Source organism: Pan paniscus, chromosome 20 (genome assembly GCF_029289425.2).
Source record: "Pan paniscus chromosome 20, NHGRI_mPanPan1-v2.0_pri, whole genome shotgun sequence".
Taxonomy (NCBI): domain Eukaryota; kingdom Metazoa; phylum Chordata; class Mammalia; order Primates; family Hominidae; genus Pan; species Pan paniscus.
Window position 1 is genome coordinate 22,492,381 of NC_073269.2, and position 23,852 is coordinate 22,516,232.

The following is a 23,852-nucleotide window of genomic DNA, read 5'->3' on the forward strand; positions in this document are numbered from 1 at the left end:
TCCTGCCCAGGTGCACAGACGCACACACATGCACACGCATGCCCAGACACTGGAGCTCAGGGCCTCAGTGACACGAGGCCCTCATTACCTTTTCTAATCCCTTGCCATGTTTTCTCAAGAGGTTCCCCTGCAGAGATAATGTCACAGGGTGATCAACCTGGCAAGTCGTGCAGGGTGGGAACCTGGGATGCTCACAGGAATATTCATGGGGATGGGGGAATCCACACTGCACAGGGTACTGGTGACTGGGTTGCATGGGGATAGTGTGTTTGTGTGTGTGTCTGTGTGTGTGTGCACACGTGCGTGCGCTTTAATGACTCACTCTTAAATGGTGTGAGAGGCAGAGACAGGAAAGAGAGAAAGATACAGATACAGAGATAAGAAAGTCAGAAAGAAGGGAAAAAAGCCACTGCCAAAATATAATCCATTTACATTTACTGTACACATGAGACTCTTGGTTCTTGGGTTAACAGGAAAGCAAATGGGCTGCATATTCAGACAGATCTGAATTTGAATCCTGATTCTGGCATATATTTACTATATGACCTTGAACAAGTGACTCCTCTCTGAGCCTCGGCTTTCCTCATCTGCAAAATGGGGATAATAATATCCACCTCACTCAAAGGGTTATCATGAAGGTGAGCTGAAACAGGAGCTATGAGAAGGCCTGGCATATGGGGAGTCACTAAATGCGAATTCCTTTATTCCCCCTGCCTACAAATGCATTGCCTGTGGTTGGGTATGCTGCCACCAAGTGGTTATAGCCAAAGACCCAGGCTGCAGCTACCAGGAAGTAAGAAGAGCACTTGTAAACTTTTAACAAAGTGAAATCTTGTAACAGCCTTGTCTTGCCCACAAAGGGAAAATCTGAAGTTGTTTTGTCTCTGCTCTTATACATGTCTGCATATCACCACCACCACCACCACCACCACCACCATTAGCTCTGCCTCTGGGCCGGTCACTGAGAGTGCAGTGGCGCGATCTCGGCTCACTGCAACCTCTGCTTCCTGGGTTCAGGCAATACTGAGATGAGTATTTTAATGCATCATGCCATTTGGTTCTTAGAACTACCCTCAGGGAGGTGATGCAATGAGCCCCATTTTCCAGACAAGGAAACAGAGGCTGGGAGGTCAAGTGACTTCCCAAGGTCACAGAGAGAGACAGTGGCTGGGCTAGGATTTGACCCCAAGTCTACCTGACATCAAAGCCATGACAAAAGTCTCCCACTTGGGCACCTGGGTGTATGTCTGGGATTGGTGTGTGTCGGTGTGGATGGCGGGAGTTGGGTAGACAGGGTGGTGGGGTACCGAGGAATGGTCTGGAGCATGGAATTTCAGAGGAATCAGAAGTAGAGACCCTCATGGTGAGGACCTGCATTCTGGGAAGCTGCTGACAGTTCAGAGCCCAAAGAGGAGGTCAGAGGAATCCTGGGGTTGATCCTCTTTCTAGCTTCAGGGCGTCTGGTGACATCTGGGCACGGGAGCAAGGTTGGATTCTACCCTTAGACGGCAGGTCTGCTGCGAAGGAGGAGCTGGGCTTGGGGTTTGGGAGTGGGTAGTGGGGCTCCTCTGGACTTCAATGGGACAGGAGGGTGGGCGTGGTCTCCCTTCCTCCCAGCCCTGCCCCCTCCCCATGCCCCGCCCCAGACAGACACAGGCACATCTAGGCGGGAGGGAGGATGGTGGGTGAGGAGGGGGCGCTGGGTGGGTGGGGAGAGGGGTGCAGCGACGCGGTGGGCCGAGTCCAGACACAGAGAGGACGGACAGACAGACGGACAGACGGGCCTCTACTTACGATCATCTGTCATCCGTGATGGGGGCGGGGCGGTGGGGGAGGGGGGAATAAGGTACCATGAGTCTCCCGGGAAGGCCAGGGAGGGGGCAGAGATGGCAGCACGGAGGGGCAAGACCCCTGCCCCAGCCCAGCCCAGAGGAGGTGGAAGGATGGGAAGTCTGAGCCTCCCCCACCATCGTCGCCCATCTATGGCCCCCGCGCACCCTCCCCAAACCTCCGTGGTCCACCTGGGAAAGACCTCCCCACTCCCTGATGTGCCCACAGCCCACATGCCATTGCTGTCCTCAGGTTCTTGATGCCTCCCGGAGGGACCCACGCCCAGCTACATCCCTCTACAGATGTTTGGGTCCTCTTGGTCCCTAGAGATTATGGCCTCTGGTGTATCGGTCCTAGTCTCTGGATGGCCAATGACCTCTGCTTGACCTCTCTGACCTTGGATGCCCTCCATCACCTCTGGCTGACTTCCAGGAGCCCCTTGGTCTATTGATCTCTGATCTTTGAAGTCCATGGTGTCTCCCCTCTTTGGCTTTTGAATGAGCCCCAAAGCCCTTAGAAAAACCCATTGATGTCTATGCCTTTTTTTTTTTTTTTTCTTTTTTTTTTGAGACAGGGTCTCGTTCTGTTGCCCAGGCTGGAGTGTGCAGTGGCGCCATCTCAGCTCACTGCAGCCTCTACCTCTTAGGTTCAAACAGTTTTCGTGCCTCAGTTTCCCAAGAAGCCAGGATCACAGGCATGTGCCACCACACCCAGCTAATTTTTGTATTTTTAGTAGAGATGAGATTTCACCATGTTGCCCACGCTGGTCTCGAACTCCTGACCTCAAGCAATCTGCCCGCCTCGATCCTCCCAAAGTGCTGGGATTGCAGGCGTGAGCCACGGTGCCTGGCCAATGTCTATGCCTTCCGTGGCTCAAGGATAACCTTGATCCCGAAACTGATCTGTTTTCTAGATGACCTCTGACCTTTGAAAGCTATTTTGACCTATATGTGATCTCTATGACTTTAGTGGTCTCTTGACTCTACCTGATGTCTTTGACCCCAGAGAAAATACAATGGACTCTGAATGACCTCTTTAACTCTTTGATGATCTTTAACCCCCGTGTGACCTCTCTGACCTCTGAATGGCCCCCCACTGACCTCTGGTGGCTTCCATGACCCTTGAATGGCCCTTGAGCCTGGATAACCTCCCTGAGACCGGATGCCTTTGTTCTTACCCCCAGCCTCTAGGCACCAAGTTTTCTGGGCTCTCGCCAGGGAGGTGGCCTAAATGTCCCCTCGGGCCCCCTGCAGGTCTCACCGTCTGGTCAGTGAGGGGCGGCAGGACGATGGTTTTCTCCATGGTGTTCATAACCAGCTTCCACAGCTCCTTCAGCACTCGCTTCAGCACAGTCTTCTCACAGATTTTGGCAAAGAGGGTCAGGCTGGGGACGAGGGGCAGGTCTGAGAGAGGGCCCAGCTCGCCCCAACCCACAGATCACCTTCCCTTAACAGGTGGGCAAGGCATTCCACAGATAGGAAAGAGGGCCCACAGCCTGTACAGGGACCCCTGGGTGGTTTGATGGGGCTATGATATCTGATGCATGAAGAGAAGAGTGAGTGGTGGTTGGACTAGTCAGCAGGGACCAGACGGGAAGGGGCCCCAATGTCTGGGAGGAAGGCTTGGGCCTTATCACGATGGGGGTAGTGGGGAGCCATGGAGTGTTCAAGAGGGAGACACAGCCAGACTTTCATGTTTGAAAGAACAGTGTGGGGGATGAACCGAAACAGGAAGGATGGAGATCAGGGACTATGAGGGAGAAGGCCATGCCCAAGAGGAACAGGAGGGGAATGGTCAGAGGAGGGCAGACTTGAAAGGGAAAACAGCAAAGAGATTGTGGTTGGATGGATAGGGGTTGAAGGAGACAGGCAGTCCACCAAGATCCATCCACCAACTGATCCAGTCACCCACCAATCCATCTCTCCCCCAGTGGTCCTTAATTCTCTATTTCTTTTTCTATCCATCCATCCATCCATCTGTTCATCCATCCATCCTTCCATGCATCCTTCTACCCATCCATCCACTTATCCATTTATTTATCCATCCACCCATCCATTCATCCATCTGTCCATCCATCTATGCATCAAAACATTTATTCATCCATCCAAATATTTCTCACCTATTAATCCATCCATCCATCGACCCACTCATCCACCCACCCCCCCATCTGTCCATCCATTTATGCATCAAAACATTTATTTATCCATCCAAATATTTATCCACCTATATCTATCCAGCATCCATCCATCTACCCACCCACCCATCCAGCCATCCATTTATTCATCCATCCACCCATCTGTCCATCCATTTATACATTAAAACATTTATTCAATGATCTAAATATCTATTGACCTATCCATCCATCCATTCATCCATCCATCCATCCAGCCAGACAGACAGACATCTATGCATCAATCCATCTATACATCAAAACATTTATTCATTCATCCAAATATTTATCCACCTATCTATCCATCCATCTACCCACCCATCCATTTATTCATCCATCCACCCATCTGTCCATCCATTTATGCATCAAAACATTTATTCATCCATCCAAATATTTATCCGCATATCCAATCATTTATCCATCCATCCATCCATCCATCCATCGTCCATCCAACCATCCATCAAGCCAGCCTGCCAGACATCCACCCATCTAAGCATCAATCCATCTATGCATCAAAACATTTATTAATCCATCCAAATATTTACCCAACTATCCACCCATCCATCTTTTTAAAACATCTATCCTCCATCTATCCTTCTAAACATTTATCTTTTAATCCATGCGTCCACCCACCTACCCATCCCTCATGTCACCTATCCATCCACCATTCATTCATCCACACAAATATTTACTCACCAATCCTTCCAATTATTTGCCCACCCAACTTTCCATCCCCTTCATGCCACCATCTACTCAGCCATCCAACTATCCAGTGACCACCCAGCAAACATTCCCTGCACACCCTCTGCAGCCAGTCCCTAGGTCTCTATGGCCCTGTCCCAGCCCCTCCCTGGCCAGCCCAGTCCACCTGGCCCGTCTCACTTGCTGTCCAGCAGGTCCATGATGGGCTGCAACACATTGTCAGCGTCCTGGGCCACGCTGCTGCAGGCACTGGCTGGCACATTGCCTGTGCCCTTAACCTGGCTAAGGATGTCACCCATCTGTTTGACACACTCTTCAATGTGCGGCTGGAAGCTGGGGACACAGAAGGGAAGGGCTCAGACCACAGGAAGGGCTGGATGAGGACACAGATGCTGATCTGTGGTCCTTGAGGTCATATCATTTGCATCACAGCACATAACCGAGCAAGAATGGAGAACAGGCCAGATGCGGTGGCTCACGCCTTTAATCCAAGCACTTTGGGAGGCCAAGGCGGGCGGATCACGAGGTCAAGAGATCGAGACCACCCTGGCCAACATGGTGAAACCCTGTCTCTACTAAAAATACAAAAATCAGCTGGGTGTGGTGGCATGCACCTGTAGTCCCAGCTACTTGAACCCAGGAAGTGGAGGGTGCAGTGAGCCGAGATCGCGCCACTGCACTCCAGCCTGGTGACAGAATGAGACTTCGTCTCAAAAAAAAAAAAAAAAAAAAAAAAAAGAGTGGAAAATAGTAACAGCAGAACCAGGCAAAGGGATAAGACATTTGCCCGCATTGTTCATTTCATTCTCAAAATCCTACCCAGGTTCTATTATTGTCATCACCCCAACTTTACAGAGGAATAAAAAAAAAAAAAAGGCTCAGAGAAGTTAAGTGACTCACCCAAGGCCACACAGCTAGTAAGCAGTAAAGCCAAGATTTGAACTCAGCCTTGTCTAACTCTGAGCCTGCAATCTTCACCTCTACATCTGCTGAGCCTCCAGATGCCCCAGGCTTAGAGGGCTGAAGGCTGTTCCCTCCCCACTGCCCCCAGCCCTGGAGATGCTCCCACCTGGTAGCAAACACCCGGCTGAGCTCATCCAAGACGTTATTGAGTTTCACCTGAAGCTCCTTCAGGATGTCACTGGCTTCAGCATCCAGCTAAGGAGGGAGAAGGGACACCAGGCCAGGTTCAGTAAGTATCCACATGTACTGGGCATTTTCTCATCTGACCCAGGGAAAGGGATCCCAAGGGGCTGCAGGGGAAACTGAGGCACAGACAGTTATGCTGCAAGCCTGGGTTTAAGAGCATGGTTGAGCTGGAATTCATCCCCAGGCCTGGTGGCATATGAGCTCGGGGGCCTGTAGGGACACAGTGGTGGGGGTGCCCCATCCCTTCTCCAGCCCTGCCTCGGCCCTGCTTCACCTCCTTTCCTCCCATAGCTTCGAACATCTTCTCCAGCTGAACTCGTAGCTGTTGAGTGTTATTCATGAGGATGCAGGGCTGTGGGTGGGAACAGAGAGGGGAGTCAAGCCTCAGGACCTCTCCCCAGAGCCTCCCCTACCCACCGCCAGGGACCTCGGGATGGTTTCAGGGTCTGGGTTTGGAGGAAGCTGGGGTCCCACGGGGTCACCTGCAAATGGAAGGGAGCTTTTGTGCTCAGGTTCCTGGGCGTGTTGTTGGGGCGGGCATCTCTGGGGATTGGTGGGGGCAAGGAGGACTCAAGTAATCCCACAACCCCAGGCCTCGTGGGTCCATGAGAAGGGCTGGGAACTCTGGGAGTAGCAGAGTTTCCTGCAAGAGCCCAAAGCTTTGCAGCTCACACCCTGAAGGCTTCATTTGCAACAGCCAGACAGTGACACACTGAAGGCGTGTGCCCTCACCCCGAGATATACACACGAGACCCCCCCCACAGATACACACACTCAGACATGCACAGCCAGACACAGCCATAGACACACACTCACACCACGCACATTCAACACCGCCATACCAAACCTGGTGAGACACACCCATCCAGATGTGCACAAACACACACACACACACACTCACACTATATGCAGTTAACTCAGCCAGACAAAACATGGTCACACACACCCAGACATGCACAGCTGGACACACACACAAGCATACACACACTCACACTATAACCAGTTAACACAGCTAGATAAAATATGAGACACACACCTAGATGTGTTGTATAGTTGAACACATATACTCACACATACATACACTCACACTATACCCAGTTAACACAGATGAAACATGGCTAGACACCCACACTCAGATATGTACAGACACACACAGATACACACACTCATGTTATACCCAGTTAACACAACCAGATGAAACACAATCACACACGCACACTCAGACGTGCACAGTTGGACTCACACACACATTCATGCCATACCCTGTTAACAAAGCCAGACAAAACATGATCAGACATGCACACTCAGATGTGCACAGACTCACACACACACACACACACACGCAGAGTATACCAGTCAACACAGACAATACACAATCAGACACATGCACTTACTTCCCATACACTCAGACACACACAACTAGATACACTCTGATCACACACATTCAAACAAGCACCTCTAAACACACAGACAATCCAGTCAGATCACACACAGGTGGACATACATAGCCCCAGGTGTCAGGGCCCTGGGGAGAAGGGAGTCCTGGGGATGCTGAATGGGGCTGAGGAGGGAGATAGGTCAGGGGCCCCCTCAGGTCACCACTTTCTCCTTCTCCTTGGAGCAGTAGGAGGCAAAGTCCTTGGAGATGATGTCTGCGTACTGGAGGAGCACATTACTGATGGTCTGGGGAAGACACAGAGTGTGGGTGAGAGGAGAGGCTGGGACCAAGGCAGGCGCCAGTCGTCCCATCAAGGCCACTAGTGAGATCAGTGATGAACCCAAACCCTATTAGGACCTAAGATGGGCCCTTGGGCTAGGCAAATTCTCCACTCAAGATGACCATCAAGACCTAGAGGAGATACCGCTCGATGAAGATGATCATTTTATGTAGACCCAGCTCTTTTTCAGAGCAACCAAGCATCATATTAACCCAGCCTCAACCACAAGATGACCTGATCTCAAATCAAAAGCCAATTCCTACTTGTAATTCCCAAGATCAACACAGCCTAATGCCAATGAATCAAACCTCAACCCCAATGATCCCAACCCTCAAACTCACCCCAAGACTCACTCAAATTGTGCATCAATCTCAGCACTCACTCCAATCTCAATTCCAAATCAAGACCCAACCCAGCCTCAAACTCCAACCAAACAGCATTGCCAACTCGCACTAATGACCTCAATTCCAACCCTGATCTCAACCCACACCTCAACTCCAACCTTACCCTACACCTCAACTCCAACCCCAATCTCAACTCCAATCTCAATTTAAACCCTAACCCCAACTCCAACCTCCATTCAGACCTCAACTCCAACCTCATCTCAACCTCAACCTCAACCCAAACTTCAACTCCAACCTCAACCCAAACTCCAACTTCAATCCCAACCTCAATGACATCACCAACTCCAACCTCAACCTCAACCTTAGCCCATCTCCAACTCAGACTTCAATTCCCTAACCCTGACCCTGTCCCCTAGCCCCAACCCTACCCACTCTCCCACACCTTGGCAAAGCGCCTCATGTAGTGCCCCACGATCTGAGGGTCGGGACACTCGAGTTTCTTGATGATTTCAAAGCTCTGGTTGAGTTGGGAGAAGACGTCCACCACGGAGCAGGAGAATAGGGCATGCTCCGAGGTCTGCTGGAACTGCAGGGGGAAGGAGGCCAAGAGGAAGGAGGAGATCAGCACCAGAGAATCCCTAGAGCCCAACTCTCCCACTCTCCATGCGGAGAGCCAGAGACCAATTTCCCCAGGGTGAGATGGACAGAGGGCGAGGTAGACTTAGAGTCAACTCTAGAGGTGGACGCAGAAGCCATGGGGTGCCTGGAGGTGTCCGGCTTGATGGAACTCACATTTTGTAGTTGATGAATGAACAAAAGATTTTAAAAACCATGAGCAAGACAAAGATGGCGGACACCTACCAGAGACTGGCCTCATCTCAAGGGCAAATTTCCACCTAAATTGAACCCCAATGGGAAGACTAGGAACTTGGTTGTAGGTTGGCCTTCTTACCCCATCCTTCTTGTCTCGCTCCAGGGCACCGTGCAGGAAATCCCGGGACACCTCCTCATTCTCATCCAGCCACTGGATGACGAAGGGTTCAAACCATCTGGAATGAAGAGCCGGGGTGGGGCTCTGCCACCTCTTGTCCTCCTCAACCTCTGCGCTGCCTGGTTCTGACCCACTAACGAGTGGAGCTATGGCTGCTCCTACTCTGCCTGGAGCTCACCCTGCAGCCTTGAGTGGCTGCTCCTCTGCTTGCCTCCTGCACTGAATCTCAGTTACTTTGCTCATGAAATAGATTGAGTGGCCTCTTTTACAACAGGGCCCAGGCCTGTGGGAATCCTAGTTCAGATAAGCTGCCCATGGCAAGTGGGTTTATTCTCTGAGTCCTCTCTGAGTCCTCCGTCCATCCTTCCCTCCCTCCCTCCCTCCTTCCTTCCTTCCTTCCTTCTTCAGATAAACTGCCCATGGCAAGTGGGTTTATCCTCTGAGCTCTTGTTTCCTCCCTCCCTCCCTCCCTCCCTCCTTTCCTTCCTTCCTCCCTCCCTCCCTCCCTCCCTCCCTCCCTTCCTTCCTTCCTTCCTTCCTTCCTGGGTCTTGTTCTGTTGCCCAGGCTAAAGTGCAGTGGTGCGATCATAGCTCACTGCAGCCTTGACCTGCTGGGTTCAAGCAATCCTCCCACCTCAGCTTCCCAGATAGCTGGCACTACAGGCACATGCCACCATGCCCAGCTAATTTTTTTTTTGTCTTCTTTGTACAGACAGGATTTCCCTATGTTGCCCAGGCAGGCCTTGAACTCCTGGCCTCAAGTGATCCTCCCACCTTGGCCTCCCAAAATGTTGGGATTACAGGAATGAGCCACCACATCCAGCCAGAGCTTTCATTTCTTGTACAACAGAAGACTAGCCATCCTCCTGTGCTGCTGGGAGCAGAGAACGACACCACAATTCTCAGGAACCAGCGGCACCGTACTATCCTCCAACACACAGCCCAGGAGTCAGATGTCCCGAGTTCAAATCTCGGGTCTGTCATGTACTGGGAGTCACCGTGGGCAAGGAATGTGGCATTTATTCACTCATTCATTTTGTTTTTATATTTATTTATCTTTTGAAATGAAGTCTCACTCTGTCGCCCAGGCTGGAGTGCAGTGACACGATTTCCGCTTACTGCAACCTCTGCCTCCTGAGTTCAAGCGATCCTCCTGCTTCGGCCTCCCGAGTAGCTGGGACTACAGGTGTATGCCATCACACCCGGATAATTTTTTCCTTTGTTTTTGAGATGGAGTCTCACTTTGTTGCCCCAGCTGGAATCCAGTGGTGCAATCTCGGCTCACTGCAACCTCCGCCTCCTGGGTTCAAGCAATTCTCCTGCCTCAGCCTCCCAAGTAGCTGGGATTACAGGCACCTGCCACCACACCTGGCTAATTTTTGTATTTTTAGTAGAGACAGGGTCTCACCATGTTGGCCAGGCTGGTCTCAAACTCCTGACCTCTGGTGATCCACCCACCTTGGCCTCCCAAAGTGCTGAGATTACAGGCATGAGCCACTGCGCCCGGCCAATTTTTGTATTTTTGTAGAGCTGGGGTTTCGCCCTATTGGCTATGCTGGTCTCGAACTCCTGACCTCAGGTGATCTGCCCACTTCGGCCTCCCAAAGTCCTGGGATTACAGGCACAAGCCACTGTGCCTGACCCATTCATTAATTTTACAGATGGGATCTGACTATCTTGTCCAGGCTGGTCTCAAACTCCTGGGCTCAAGCAAGTCCTGCCTCAGTCTCCCAGATTGCTGGGGCTACAGGCATGTGCCACCATGCCTGGACATTTGGCATCTTTAACTCTCCAATTTCTCCTCCGCAAAATAGGAATTAAAATGATCCCACCTTAACTCATAGAATTGTCAAAAGGATAAAATGAGAAAGTCACATGGTTCGTGTTGCTGTTGACTATGAATTTTCTGGGCTGTAGGAGTCAACTGCTCAATGGCTGAGAGTGGAGAACACTGGATTCAAGCCCCACCCATGCCCCTGATGCCCAGGTAACCCTAAGTAGGTCAGTCTTCCTCTCTGGCTTTCCTTCTAGCTGTCAGTGCTACAGTTCTGGCTTGGGTTGGGCCTGGGGCAGGGGACTTACGCAGGGTACTCAGGCACGCGGTCCTTGAAGGCGGGAAGTTCCGTCACATACTCATTGTAGAGCCATTTCACCTTGAAGTGGAGGTTCATGTAGTCGGCACTCTTGCATAAACGATGCTTGTCGTGCTCTGGCCAGGGACAAAGAGGATGGCACAGCTGGAAGGGTCTGCCACCTTCTGTCTCGGCAGAGAGGCTGCCTACTCTGGCCATCACTGATTTCCAACTCAGGCATGAGGGTATTACAGGGCGCTCACAGCCTTGGAGGGGACACAGAGGTACAGCCACCTGGTGTGGCCAGGCTGGGGAACACTGGGGTGGGAAACTCACCCTCCATGGCGTACTTCATGTCTTGGGCAAACAGATTCCACATTACTTCAGCGCTGATTTTACCCACATTCAGCTCCTGGGGAAACCTGGCAAAGTCATGGAAGTATACAACTTTGGCAGGCAGAAGGCAGATGGGATGGGCTGCTTTGTCCTTCCCTGCCCCACAGAGGAGTGTAGGGTAGGGTAGAGGGATTTGGGTTCAGGTTCCCTCATAGCCACTGCTGACTGACTCTGCACTAAGGCTTTGCTTCCCTTTGAGCCTCCACCCACTCATCCATTTGTCCCTCCATTCATTCATTCATCCACTCATGCAACTATCCACCCATACATTCAACAACTCATTGATCTATTCCTCCATCCATTCATCCATCCTTCCATCCATTCATTCACCCACTCATGCAACTGTCCACCCATCCATGTACCCATCTATCTATTCATCCATCCACCCATTATCCACCCATCCAACCATCCCTTCATCAATTCATTCACCCACTCATGCAACTATCTATCCCTCCACCTACCCATCTATCTATTCATCCATCCACCCATCCATCCATCCCTCTATCCATTCATTCACCTACTTATGCAACTATCCACCCATTCATTCACCTATCCATCTATCTATTTATCCATCCATCCCTCCATCCACTCATTCACTCATTCATCCAACTATTCATCCATCCACTCAACCACCCATCTATCTGTTCATCCATCTATCCCTCTACCCATTCATCCAACTATCCATCCATCCACCTACCCATCTATCTATTCATCTATCCACCCATCCATCCATCCATCCCTCTTTCCATTCATTCACCTAATTATGCAACTATCCACCCATCCGTTCACCTATCCATCTATCTATTCATCCATCCATCCATCCCTCCATCCATTCATTCGCTCATTCATCCAACTATTCATCCATCCACTCAACCACTCATCTACCTGTTCATCCATCTATCCCTCCACCCATTCATCCAACTGTCCATCCAGCCACCTACCCATCTATCTGTTCATCCATCCATCCATCCTTCCTTCCATCATCCACCTATTTATCTGTCCTTCCATCCATTCATTCGCCCACTCATACAACTATCCACCCATCCATTAAATGACCCATCTATCTATTCATCCATCCACCTATCCATCCATCCCTCTATCCATTTATTTACTCACTTATGCAGCTATCCACCCATCCATTTACCCATCCATCTGTCCACCCATCCATCCATTCCTTTTTTTTTTTTTTATTTAGAGATGGAGTCTCACTCTGTCACCCAGGCTGGAGTGCAGTGGTGCGATTTCAGCTCACTGCAACCTCCACCACCCGGGCTCAAATTATTCTCGTGCCTCAGCCTCCCAAGTAGCTGGGATTACAGGCGCAAGCCACTATGCCCGGCTAATTTTTTATATTTTTAGTAGAGATGGGGTTTTGCCATGTTGGCCAGGCTGGTCTCAAACTCCTGACCTCAGGTGATCCTCCCGCCTCGGCCTCCCAAAGTGCTGGGATTACAAGCGTGAGCTGCCACACCTGGCCCATCCGTTCCTTTATCCACACAGTCATCCTTCTACCAATCTATCTGTCCATCTGTTATTTACTTATTTATTTAGAGACGGAGTCTCGCTCTGTCACCCCAGGCTGGAGTGCAGTGGCACAATCTCAACTCACTGCAACCTCTGCCTCCTGGGTTCAAGCAATTTTCCTGCCTCAGTCTCCCACTAGCTGGGATTACAGACGTGTACCACCACGCCCGGTTAATTTTTGTTTGTTTTTTTGTTTTTTTTGAGACGAAGCCTCACTCTGTTGCCCAGGCTGGAGTGCAGTGGCCAATCTCGGCTCACTGCAAGCTCCACCTCCTGGGTTCACGCCATTCTCCTGCCTCAGCCTCCCGAGTAGCTGGGACTACAGGCGCCCACCACCACTCCCGGCTAATTTTTGTATTTTTAGTAGAGACAAGGTTTCACCATGTTAGCCAGGATGGTCTCCATCTGACCTCGTGATCCGCCTGCCTCGGCCTCCCAAAGTGCTGGGATTACAGGGGTGAGCCACCGCGCGTGGCCAATTTTTGTATTTTTAGTAAAGATAGGGTTTCACCATGTTGGCCAGGCTGGTCTCAAACTCCTGACCTCAAATGATCCACCCATCTTGGCCTCCCAAAGTGCTGGGATTACAGGCGTGAGCCACCGTGCCTGACCCCATCTGTTTATTAATCCATCCATTCATCCACCCACCCTTCAATCCATCCAAATCCCTGATCTTAATTCCCTAACCAGGATATGTTAACGCCCCAAAGCTAGAGTCCTCTCTAGCACTCATCTGGCAGAGAAATAGAACACAGTAGCTCATTCAGCTAACACAGATGAAAATTCTACAGACATATAAATCCACAAATGAAAACTGTGCCCATATTCATACACAATACACAATATTGTATATTGTACAGTATTGTACGTTGAATTGCATTCAACGATGTTACACGTATACAAATTAAACCCAAAATCCACTGACCACAACAATATACAAAATTACTTACATCCATACATATAAGATATAATGCAATTTAAATGTATGATATGTATTAGGGTAGCACATAGTAATACTTGAGCAATACTATTATTAATTAACCTACATACACATAAAAAATTATACACATATGTACACACAGTTATGCATGCAAATGAATACATACAAAATACATGTCTGATTATACCAGTGATTGTGAACATACACACAATTTTATGTTTATGTTTGCAAATTATACCCATATTTGAATTTCACACAGGTATAATCAGACCCACAATTACCCCTAGGTGCACATTTGTGTAATTAGACAAAATCATCTTGACACACAAGACACAAAGTTGTATACATACACAGGATGACACCCAGATAATTAACTACACAGATACACAACTCACTGGTTGAGGCAGGGAGTGTAGGAATTCTTGTCTTCCTCAATGATGGACACTATGAGTGTAATCAGCTTGGACCAGAAGTCGAGGTTCTTGATGCTGGGCCCCTGTTCCTCTGGGGGAACTTCCCCCTTCTTGGCCTGAAATGGACAGTGGAGACCTCGGTTATAGGGGGTCCAGAGGTTGGTGCCTCAGTCAGTTTATTACTGAAGAACAAGAGGTTTTAGAGGAATGCGTCCCATCATCATGTGTATGGTTCAGGTAAGAAATCTATATAGAGAGGAATTGAACTCATAAACTGGCCCAAACAGAGCTCATGTCAATGCAGCTTGATAAAGCTTAAGATTTTTAGACTCCACTCTAAAACTGAATGGAAATAAATGAAACCAAATTTAGTTGAACAAACCCAGCTCCACTAAACCAAATGGAAATGAAATGAATGCAAATTAAGCCCACTTAGCTTAACGGAAGTAAGTTCTTCCTCCGAGTTAAATCAATGGAACTGAACTTGGGCCAATTACACTGAATGGAGTGCAATTCAACCTAACTGGATTGAATTAAACTCAAATGAATTCCATTGGATTGAACCTAATCAACTTGTCCAAGATCAACATCAACCCAAATCAAAATAATGGAAATAAATCGACTGGAACTCAACTCTACCCAAGTCAACCCAATCCGATTCTACCTATCTAAACCCAACTGAACATACTCAGGGCAATTCAACCCAACTTTTGTTAATCAATGGAAATGAATATAATCAGCTGAAATTAGCCCAATTCAACCCAATTCAACTGAAATCAATTGCATCTAATCCAACAACCCAGTTCATCGTAACTCAAGACAATTTAACCCAGTTGAGAACAACTTGACTTGAATGTAAATGAACTAAATGGAAATGAATGAATTTGTACTCAATAAAACTCAATGCAATCAACCAACTTGTTCTTCTCTCTATTTTTTTTTTTCTTTCAAGAGACAGAGTCTCATTCTGTCACCCAGGCTGGAGTGCAGTGGTGCAATCATGGCTCACCATAGACTCGAACTCCTGGCTCAAGTGATCCTCCCACCTCAGCCTCCAAAGTAGCCAGGACTACAGGTGCGCCACCACACCTGGCTAATTTTTGTATATTTTGCAAAGATAGGGTCTCATTATGTTGCCCAAACTGGTCTTGAGCTCCTGGCCTCAAGGGATCCTCCTGCCTCAGCCTCCTAAAGTGCTGACATTACAGGTGTGAGCCACTGACCTCAGCCTGGCTCACTAATTTGTCAAGAACAATTTTTTTTTTTTTAATGAGACAGGGTCTCGCTCTGTCACCCAGGCTGGAGTGCAGTGATGCGATCTCAGCTCACTGCAAGCTCTGCCTCCCAGGTTCACACCATTCTCCTGCCTCAGCCTCCCAAGTATCTGGGACTACAGGCGCCCGCCACCGTGCCCGGCTAATTTTTTGGTATTTTTAGTAGAGACGGGGTTTCACTGTGTTAGCCAGGATGGTCTCGATCTCCTGACCTCATGATCCGCCCACCTCGGCCTCTCAAAGTGCTGGGATTACAGGCGTGAGCCACCATGCCCGGCCGTCAAGAACAATTTTAACTTAAGTCAACCAAATAGAAATAAATATAACTAAACTGATTATGGTTGAACTAAACAATCTAATTTAATCCAGTTCACCTCAACTCAATTCAAATGAGAGTGAGACTGATTCCAACTCTAGCCAACTGAATGTAAAGGAACAGAATGAAATCAAATTGAACTGAACACAGCTTATGTGTTATATCCTATCAGAACCTGGGTAGGGGCTGCCTCCAGCTCCCACAGCCTCCTGAGATCCCACTATCTCAATACTAACCATCCCTGTTTGTAAATTTCCAGTTTGTACATCTTTCCTTCATAATAGGCTATAAGCTCCTTACAGGTGGTGGCTCATGCCTATAATCCCAGCACTTTGGGAGGCTGAGGCAGGAGGATCGCTTGAGCCCAGGAGATCAGCCTGGGCAACATAGTGAGATGCCATCTCTACAAAAATACAAAAACTAGCCTGCCATGGTGGTGCGTGCCTATAGTCTCAGCTACTTGGGAGGCTGAGGTGGGAGGATCACTTGAGCCTGGGAGGTCGAGGCTGCAGTGATGCAATCATGGTGAGCCATGATTGCATCACTGCACTCCAGCCTGGGCAACAGAGCAAGACCCCATCTCAAAATAAATAAATAAATTCAATTCAACTCAACATTTACTGAACAGTGACTGTATGCCAGACATAAATTTTTATGCCAGGCTGGGAGTGGTGGCTCACGCCTATAATCTCAGTACTTTGGGAGGCCGAGGCAGGTGGATCACCTGAGGTCAAGGAGTTCGAGACCAGCCTGGCCAACATGGTGAAACCCCGTTTTTACTAAAAATACAAAAAATTAACTAGGTGTGGTGGTGGGCACCTGTAATCCCAGCTACGCGGGAGTCTGAGGCAGGAGAATCATTTAAACCTGGGAGGCAGAGGTTGCAGTGAGCTGAGATCACACCACTGCACTCCAGCCTGGGAAGCAAGAGTGAAACTTCATCTCAAAAAAAAAAAAAATTTTTTTATGCCAAACTTAACTACGCAACCAAATGTACTGAGTGCCGACTATATTTTATCTAAACTTACAGCTCATGAACTCTTCTCCCTAATCCTGAGATGTGGGTTAATGACCCCATTTTATAGAAGAAGATACTGAGATTCAGAAGAGTTAAATCCCTCGGGAAGCGGCAGGGCTGGGACTTAAGCCTGTGTCTAGTTGGCATCACTGTTCCCTTCTGACCCATCTGGAGTCTCACCGGGTCTGTCTGGTACTCCCGGCTGTAGAGTTCATGGCAGTTGTTGAAGATGTACTCGTAGGTAGAATTAAGGCAGGCTTTCACACAGTCCTTTACCACCTGGCTGGCTCGGGGCGGGCTCTGGAGTTCTTGTACCTGAAGGGAGGGAGAGAGGCATAGGTGGCCACAGCTGTGACAGGAGGTCCCCAGGAAGTGACTGCGAGTCATTTTGGGTTTAAGGAAATGAAGTGGTATGAAGGGAAAAGGTTACTGAGAAAGGCTGCCACTCTCCAGGAGGAATGTCACTTGTCCTGGGAGCTGGGGATCCTAGAGAACCCTCCTTGGAGAGCAAAGGCAACTGGATCCTTTCCTACCTTCATCCGAAAGAAGGTGATGCTGGTGAGAAGGTCCACAGTGGATTTGAGGTCCTGGAGTCTCTCCGGGCTGCTGGCTGGGAAGTTATTCTGTTGGGAGCAGGAAGAGAAGTAGGGTTATGGAAGAAGGCTCGGGGAGGATGGGAGACTGCTTTTCAGGGGGATACAAAGGCTCCCCGGTTTCAGGCTGGGGGTTGATCAGAGCACCTCGAAGCAACTGGGGATCTGCTTGGATGCACCAAGCACATTACGGCAGGTAGTGCCCATGCAGGTGCACACATGCTGGAGGAACACATTGTACATGCAAAGATGGGTCCTCCCATGCACACACCTGCTGGTAGCTTTCCCCTCCAGGCACACACATGTGCATGGGGTGAGCAAATTCTCATGCACACACTTCCTACCCGGTACATGGAGAGGTCAATCCGCAGGGAGTTATGCAGCTGGTCCAGGAGTTTCACGAAGCGCTCTTTCTGAGGAGGAAGGGGAGGAGGGAGGATGGATGGAGGCAGGACATGGCCGCCATAGTGGCTGAGCGCCTACTGTACAGTAAGTATACCTCATCCACCACCCTCATAATGTCCATTTCCATTCTATGGCATTTTTTTTTTTGTTTTGAGACAGAGTCTTGCTCTGTTGCCCAGGCTGGAGTGTAGTGGTGCAGTCTCAGCTCACTGCAACCTCCGACTCCCAGGCTCAAGCAATTCTCCTGCCTCAGCCTCCCAAGTGGCTGGGACTACAGGCACAGGCCACCATACCCGGCTAATTTTCTTTTGGATTTTTAGAAGAGACGGGTTTTCACCGTGTTGGCCAGGCTGGTCTCGAACTCCTGGCCTCAAGTGATTCTCCAGCCTCGGCCTCCCAAAGTGCTGGGATTACAGGCATAAGCCACTGCACCCGGCCGCCATTCTATAGCATTCTACAGAGGAATAAATGGAGGCTCAGAGACGGGAAGTGACTGGTGGAAAGTCACACAGCAATCAGGTCTAGACTGGGGACCCAGAAGTCACATCAGATCTGACCGGCATAAAGTTGGGCTCTCCCTCATTCTCCAATCCCAGTCCCCAGGACTGACCCCAAAGTTGGAGGCGGCGAAGCGGTCGGAGGCAGACACGTTGGTGGAGGCGGTGGTGTGTGCGTAGTAGGCATTGATGTTGGCGAGCAGGGTGCTCATGACGGCAGGCACCCCTGGGCACATATACTTGGAGGAGAGGCAGGCAAAGTGGCTGGAGAGAGGGAGCAGGAGGCACTAGGAGAGGGGTCCAGCCAGGATGGACCAAGATCCCCCCTAGAATGCCTCCAAGATAGCATCTGTGAGTGGGTCTCTGTCACCTCCTAAACCATCCCCTGCCTGATTCTGTCCTTTGGGTCTCTGCATCTCCTCTCCCCTCCATCTTTATATCCATTTGAGTTGCTCTAATTCTGCTTCTTTTTTTCTTTCTTTCTTTTTTTTTTTTTTTGAGATGGAGTCTCACTCTGTCACCCAGGCTGGAGTTTAGTGGCGCAATCTCGGCTCACTGCAACCTCTGCCCCCCAGGTTCAAGCAATTCTCCCACTCTAACTTCCCGAGTAGCTGGGATTACAGGCCCAAGCCACCACACCTGGATAACTTTTGTATTTTTAGTAGAGACGGGGTTTCACCATGTTGGCCAGGCTGGTCTTGAACTCCTGGACCTGGAGTGATCCGCCCACCTCAGCCTCCTAAAATGCTGGGATTACAGGCTTGAGCCACCGTGCCCAGCCTCTATCTCTGCTTCTAAGTCTTCCCTCTCTTCCATGTCACTCCAGGTGTCAATCACAGAGCTCTCCTGATCTCCAGGGGAATTACGGAACCCACCACCACCACGCCCACTTCCTCTCTGGGTCTTCCCCCTGAGAATCCCTCCCACCCCAGACCTGCCAGTGCCCACTTGGTGACCTCCCTCTTGTTTCCTGCACCCCAGCCTGCAGTCTCACGTCATGGCTTGGTAGATGGACTCGACGCCGTAGCGCATGGCAAACTCGTCCACAATCTCCTGGGCTGTCTCATCGTAGTAAACCTTCCAGGCATCGTCACCCTTGGCATCTGGGATCTTCACGACCCCATTGTTCTGCACGTCGGTCACGAAGTGGAACAGGTTCTGCCACCATGGGAGAGAAAGTGTCATGGAGAGTGCAAGGGGTCGCCGGGGGTCAGAGGTCCCAGGGTCTGGGGCAGCTTACATCATCCATCTGCCTGTTTATTCATTAATTCATTCATCTACTCTTTTATCCATCCACACACCCACCCACCTAACTACCCCAAATTTCACCCATCCACTCTTCCAACCTTTCAGTAATTCAACCACACATCCATCCGTCCATCCATCCATCCATCCATCCATCCATCCATCCATCCATCCATCCCATACATTGATCCGCAACTTAATCCACCTACCCAATCATTCATTCTTTCATACAACCAACCATCCATCCACCCATCAATTTATCCAACCATCCATCTATTTTTCATCTGTCCACCAGCCAGTCACAACCATCCATCTAAATATTCAGAAATTATGAACCCACTTATCAATACTTGCAATAGTTCAACCACACATCCTTCCATTCATCCACCCACCCATTCATCCATTTGTCCATCTGCCTATCCATCCATCCATCCATCCATCCATCTACCTATCTACCCATCTGACTATCAACAATTTCACCTATCTACTCAATCTTCCTTCTAATAACTCAACCACACTTCCATCCATCCCATCCAATACAACTTAATCTGCTCATCCAACATTTCATCTATCCACCCAGTCAATCATCTATCCAGCAATCTATCTATCCACTCATCAAGTTATCCATCCATCATTCATCTATACTCATCCATCATCTAACAATTACCCCCAAATTCACCCATCCATACATCTATACTTTCAATAGTTCAATCATATATCCATCCATCTGTCCATCCATCCATCATCCATCTAGCCACGAATCTACCCACCAACTCTCCATCTATCCATCCATGTACTCACCCATCTCTCCATCCATCCTTTTATCTACTCATCACTCATTCATCTGTTCAAACATTCATTCATTCACCAGCATTCATTCAACAAACTAGTTCCTGGGGATAAGAGTTCTTTCCAGGAAACCCAGGCAGCTGGAAGAGACATACCCAGACACAAACGGCCCAATCCTGAGTGGTTAGGGCTGGAATAGAAGGAAGAACCTGATGATGAGTAGTGAGAGTCAACCTGGAGGCCAAGGTGGGCTTCCCAGAGGAGGCGACCCTGAATCTGGACTTTGATGGATAGGGAGGAGTTTTCCAGGTAAAGGGAATGGCATGGCGGGCAGTCTCAGAGGGCCAGGAGAGTGTGGATGGTGTGGCCAGAAAGAGGAAGAGCTGGGCAGGCAGGAATGGTGAGTGGAAGTGGCATGGGAGGGGCCGAGCAATGACCCTTACCTCATGCAGACAGGTGTACTGGACATGGTACGGGGCCACCTTCTCCTCGCCTTTGATCTCCACACTGATGTGGAGCCGGATGGCACCCGACACGGCAGATTTGTCAGTTCGCTTGTCTGCAGGGCAGAAAAAGAAGACAGTGTCAGAACTTCCCACTATAGCAGTGGGCAATTTTTTTTTTTTTTAAGAGGGAGTCTTGCTCTTGTCACCCAGGCTGGAGTGCAGTGGCACGATCTCGGCTCACTGCAACCTCCACCTCCTGGGTTCAAGCGATTCTCCTGTCTCAGCCTCCCAACTAGCTGGAATTACAGGTGCCTGCCACTGTGCCCAGCTAATTTTTATACTTTTAGTAGAGACGGGGTTTCACCATGTTGGCCAGGCTGGTCTCGAACTCCTTACCTCAGGTGATCCACCTGCCTTAGCCTCCCAAAGTGCTGGAATTACAGGCGTGAGTCACCGCGCCCGGCCAGCCATGGGCAAATTTATTTTATTTTATTTTATTTTTTGAGATCTGTGGTCCAGGTTAGAGTGCAGTGGCGCAATCTTGGCTCACTGCAATCTCCACCTCCTGAGTTCAAGCAATTGTCTTGCCTCAGCCTCCCGAGTAGCTGGGACTACAGGCATGTGCCATCACACCCACCTAATTTTGTATTTTTAGTGGAGACGGGGTTTCACCATGTTGGCTAGGCTGGTCTCGAACTCCTGACCTCAGGTGATCCGCCCGCCTCGGCCTCCCAAGGCAATTTTTAATAGATGCACGATTCTGTAGTCCTCCCAGACTTCTGGAAACTAAGGCTTTGGTGTCTGTCTTCTGATTGGCTCCCTAGGCTTGAGTCTCCCTGCTTAGGCTAGAATTCCTTAAGCCCTGTCTCTTCCTTCAAACAGGGATCCCAGACCTTGCTTCTTCACTCAGATTAAGTTCCTGGCTATGTGCCTCCCTCCTTAGACTAGCAGCCCTAGGCCCCACTTCTTTCCCAGTCTGAGCTCCCAGGCCCTGCCTCCCCCATCAGATCATGCTCCCCGGAGACTACACCTCTTAGACACTGTTCCTGGGTCTGTGCCTCTCTCCTCAGACTAGGACCCCCGGTCTTGTCTCCCACCTCCCCCATCAGAATGGGATATCTAGATGTCCTCCAATCTAAGAGGTTTCCGGGCTCTGCTCACCTCTCTCAGGCTGGGTCCTTTCTACCCCCTCAGATTAGGCTCATACACCCTGCTTCCTCCATTAGATTGGACTCCCCAGATTCTACTCAACTTCCTTACACAGGGTTCTTTGATCTGTAGCAGCCATCTCAGATTAGGATTCCCAAACAATACCTCCCTCTTTAGACTGGATTCTTTTCTTGTGGTGGGGGGCCGGGGGGACACAGAGTCTCACTCTATCGCCCAGGCTGGAGTGCAGTGGCATGATCATAGCTCACTGCAGCTTCAACCTCCCAGGTACAAATGATGCTTCCACCTCAGCCTCCCAAGTGGCTGGGACTACAGGCACGCATCACCACACCCAGCTATTTTTTTTTTTTTAATGGAGACAAAGGCCTTGTTATGTTGCCCAGGCTGGTCTCGAACTCCTGGGCTCAAGTGACCCTCCCAGCTCAGCCACCCAACCAATATGTTGGGATAACAGGTGGGAGCCACCATGCCCAGCCTGGATTCCATTTTTTTTTTCTTTTTCTTTTCTTTTCTTTTTTTTTTGAGACGGAGTCTTCCTTTGTTGCCCAGGCTGGAGTGCAGTGGCTTGATCTCGCCATGTTGGACAATCTGGTCTCAAACTCCTGACCTCAAGTGATCTGCCTGCCTCAGCCGTCCCAAACTGTTGGGATTATAGGCGTGAGACATTGCACCCGGCCATATTTGTTTTTTGAGAAAGGGTCTCACTCTGTTCCCTGGGCTGGAGTGCAGCAGTGTGATCACAGCTCACTGCAGCCTTTACCTGTCAGGCTCAGGTGATCCTCCCACCTTAGCCTCCAGAGTAGGTGGGACCACAGGTGAGTGTCACCCCGCCTAGCTAATTTTTGTATCTTTTATAGAGATGGGGTTTCACTATGTTGCCCAGGCTGGTCTTGAACTCCTGGACTCAAGTGATTGGCCTGCCTCAGCCTCCCATAGTGATAGGATTACAGATGTGAGCCACTGCCCGGCGCCCCTAGCCTGGATTCTTTTTTTTTTTTTTTGAGTGGGAGTTTTGCTCTTGTTGCCTAGGCTGGAGTGCAGTGGCGCAGTCTCAGCTCACTGCAACGTCCGCTTCCTGGGTTCAAGCGATTCTCCTGCCTCAGCCTCCCAAGTAGCTGGGATTACAGGCACCCACCACCATGCCTGGCTAATTTTTGTATTTTTAGTGGAGATGGGGTTTCACCATGTTAGCCAGGCTGGTCTCGAACTCCTGACCTCATGTGATCTGCCTGCCTCAGCTTCCCAAAGTGCTGGGATTACAGGCGTGAGCCACCATACCTGGCCCCAGCCTGGATTCTTAAAGCTCAATCTTCTTTCTTAGATTTAGTTCCTAGGTCTCTGTCTCTCCCCTCAGACTAGGATTCCCAGTTCTTGCTTCTTGCCTCCCCCATTAGACTGGAACATGGAGATTCTGTCCCCACCCTCCCTCCTAAGCTGAACTAAGAGGTTCCTGGGCTCTGCTCACCCTCCTGGCCTGGGTGCTTCCTGCTCCCATCAAACTGGGCTCCTAGACCCTGCCTCCCCCATCAGATTATGCTCCTCGACCAAACTCCTCCTGAGAACATATCTCTCTGCTCTTCATGGGCTCCATGCTCTGGCTGGATCCCTGGGACCCGTCCCCACCCGCTTCAGAACCCAGCTTCTCTCACCCAGGTTGTACCACACGTCCATCTCGCCGCTGAGCGTCCGCACCTCAATGATCGTCTGCCCTAGGAAATCGTCAGATTCCCTCTTGAACCTCTGTTTCACGCGGGATTTGATGTCGTCATCCTCGTCCCAGACGCGCACCTTGATGCGGTCGGAGGAATTGTGACATTCACTGTGGCGGGAGGAGGAGGCAGAGGCGGGGG

The 23,852-nt window shown here is 49.9% G+C and overlaps 1 protein-coding gene across 4 annotated transcripts in view; it reads right to left on the reverse strand.

The window, feature by feature from the left end:
- Positions 1-23,852, reverse strand: part of UNC13A (unc-13 homolog A) — an 86,857-nt gene that overhangs the window by 20,565 nt on the left and 42,440 nt on the right. The window contains exons 18-36 of one of the 4 annotated variants that reach the window (XM_034945489.3): positions 23,652-23,821; positions 20,830-20,945; positions 19,347-19,510; positions 18,466-18,616; positions 17,795-17,863; positions 17,391-17,480; positions 17,038-17,172; positions 14,232-14,365; positions 11,313-11,398; positions 10,987-11,113; positions 8,866-8,962; positions 8,356-8,499; positions 7,451-7,534; positions 6,126-6,203; positions 5,772-5,860; positions 4,883-5,035; positions 3,091-3,214; positions 1,795-1,800; positions 89-127 (exon numbers count right to left, since the gene is read on the reverse strand). In XM_034945489.3, the coding sequence (XP_034801380.2) occupies positions 89-127; positions 1,795-1,800; positions 3,091-3,214; positions 4,883-5,035; positions 5,772-5,860; positions 6,126-6,203; positions 7,451-7,534; positions 8,356-8,499; positions 8,866-8,962; positions 10,987-11,113; positions 11,313-11,398; positions 14,232-14,365; positions 17,038-17,172; positions 17,391-17,480; positions 17,795-17,863; positions 18,466-18,616; positions 19,347-19,510; positions 20,830-20,945; positions 23,652-23,821 (2,056 nt within the window). The remainder of the gene's footprint in view (positions 1-88; positions 128-1,794; positions 1,801-3,090; positions 3,215-4,882; positions 5,036-5,771; positions 5,861-6,125; positions 6,204-7,450; positions 7,535-8,355; positions 8,500-8,865; positions 8,963-10,986; positions 11,114-11,312; positions 11,399-14,231; positions 14,366-17,037; positions 17,173-17,390; positions 17,481-17,794; positions 17,864-18,465; positions 18,617-19,346; positions 19,511-20,829; positions 20,946-23,651; positions 23,822-23,852) is intronic. The other 3 variants (XM_055103783.2, XM_055103782.2, XM_034945495.3) reach the window with 3 other exon arrangements.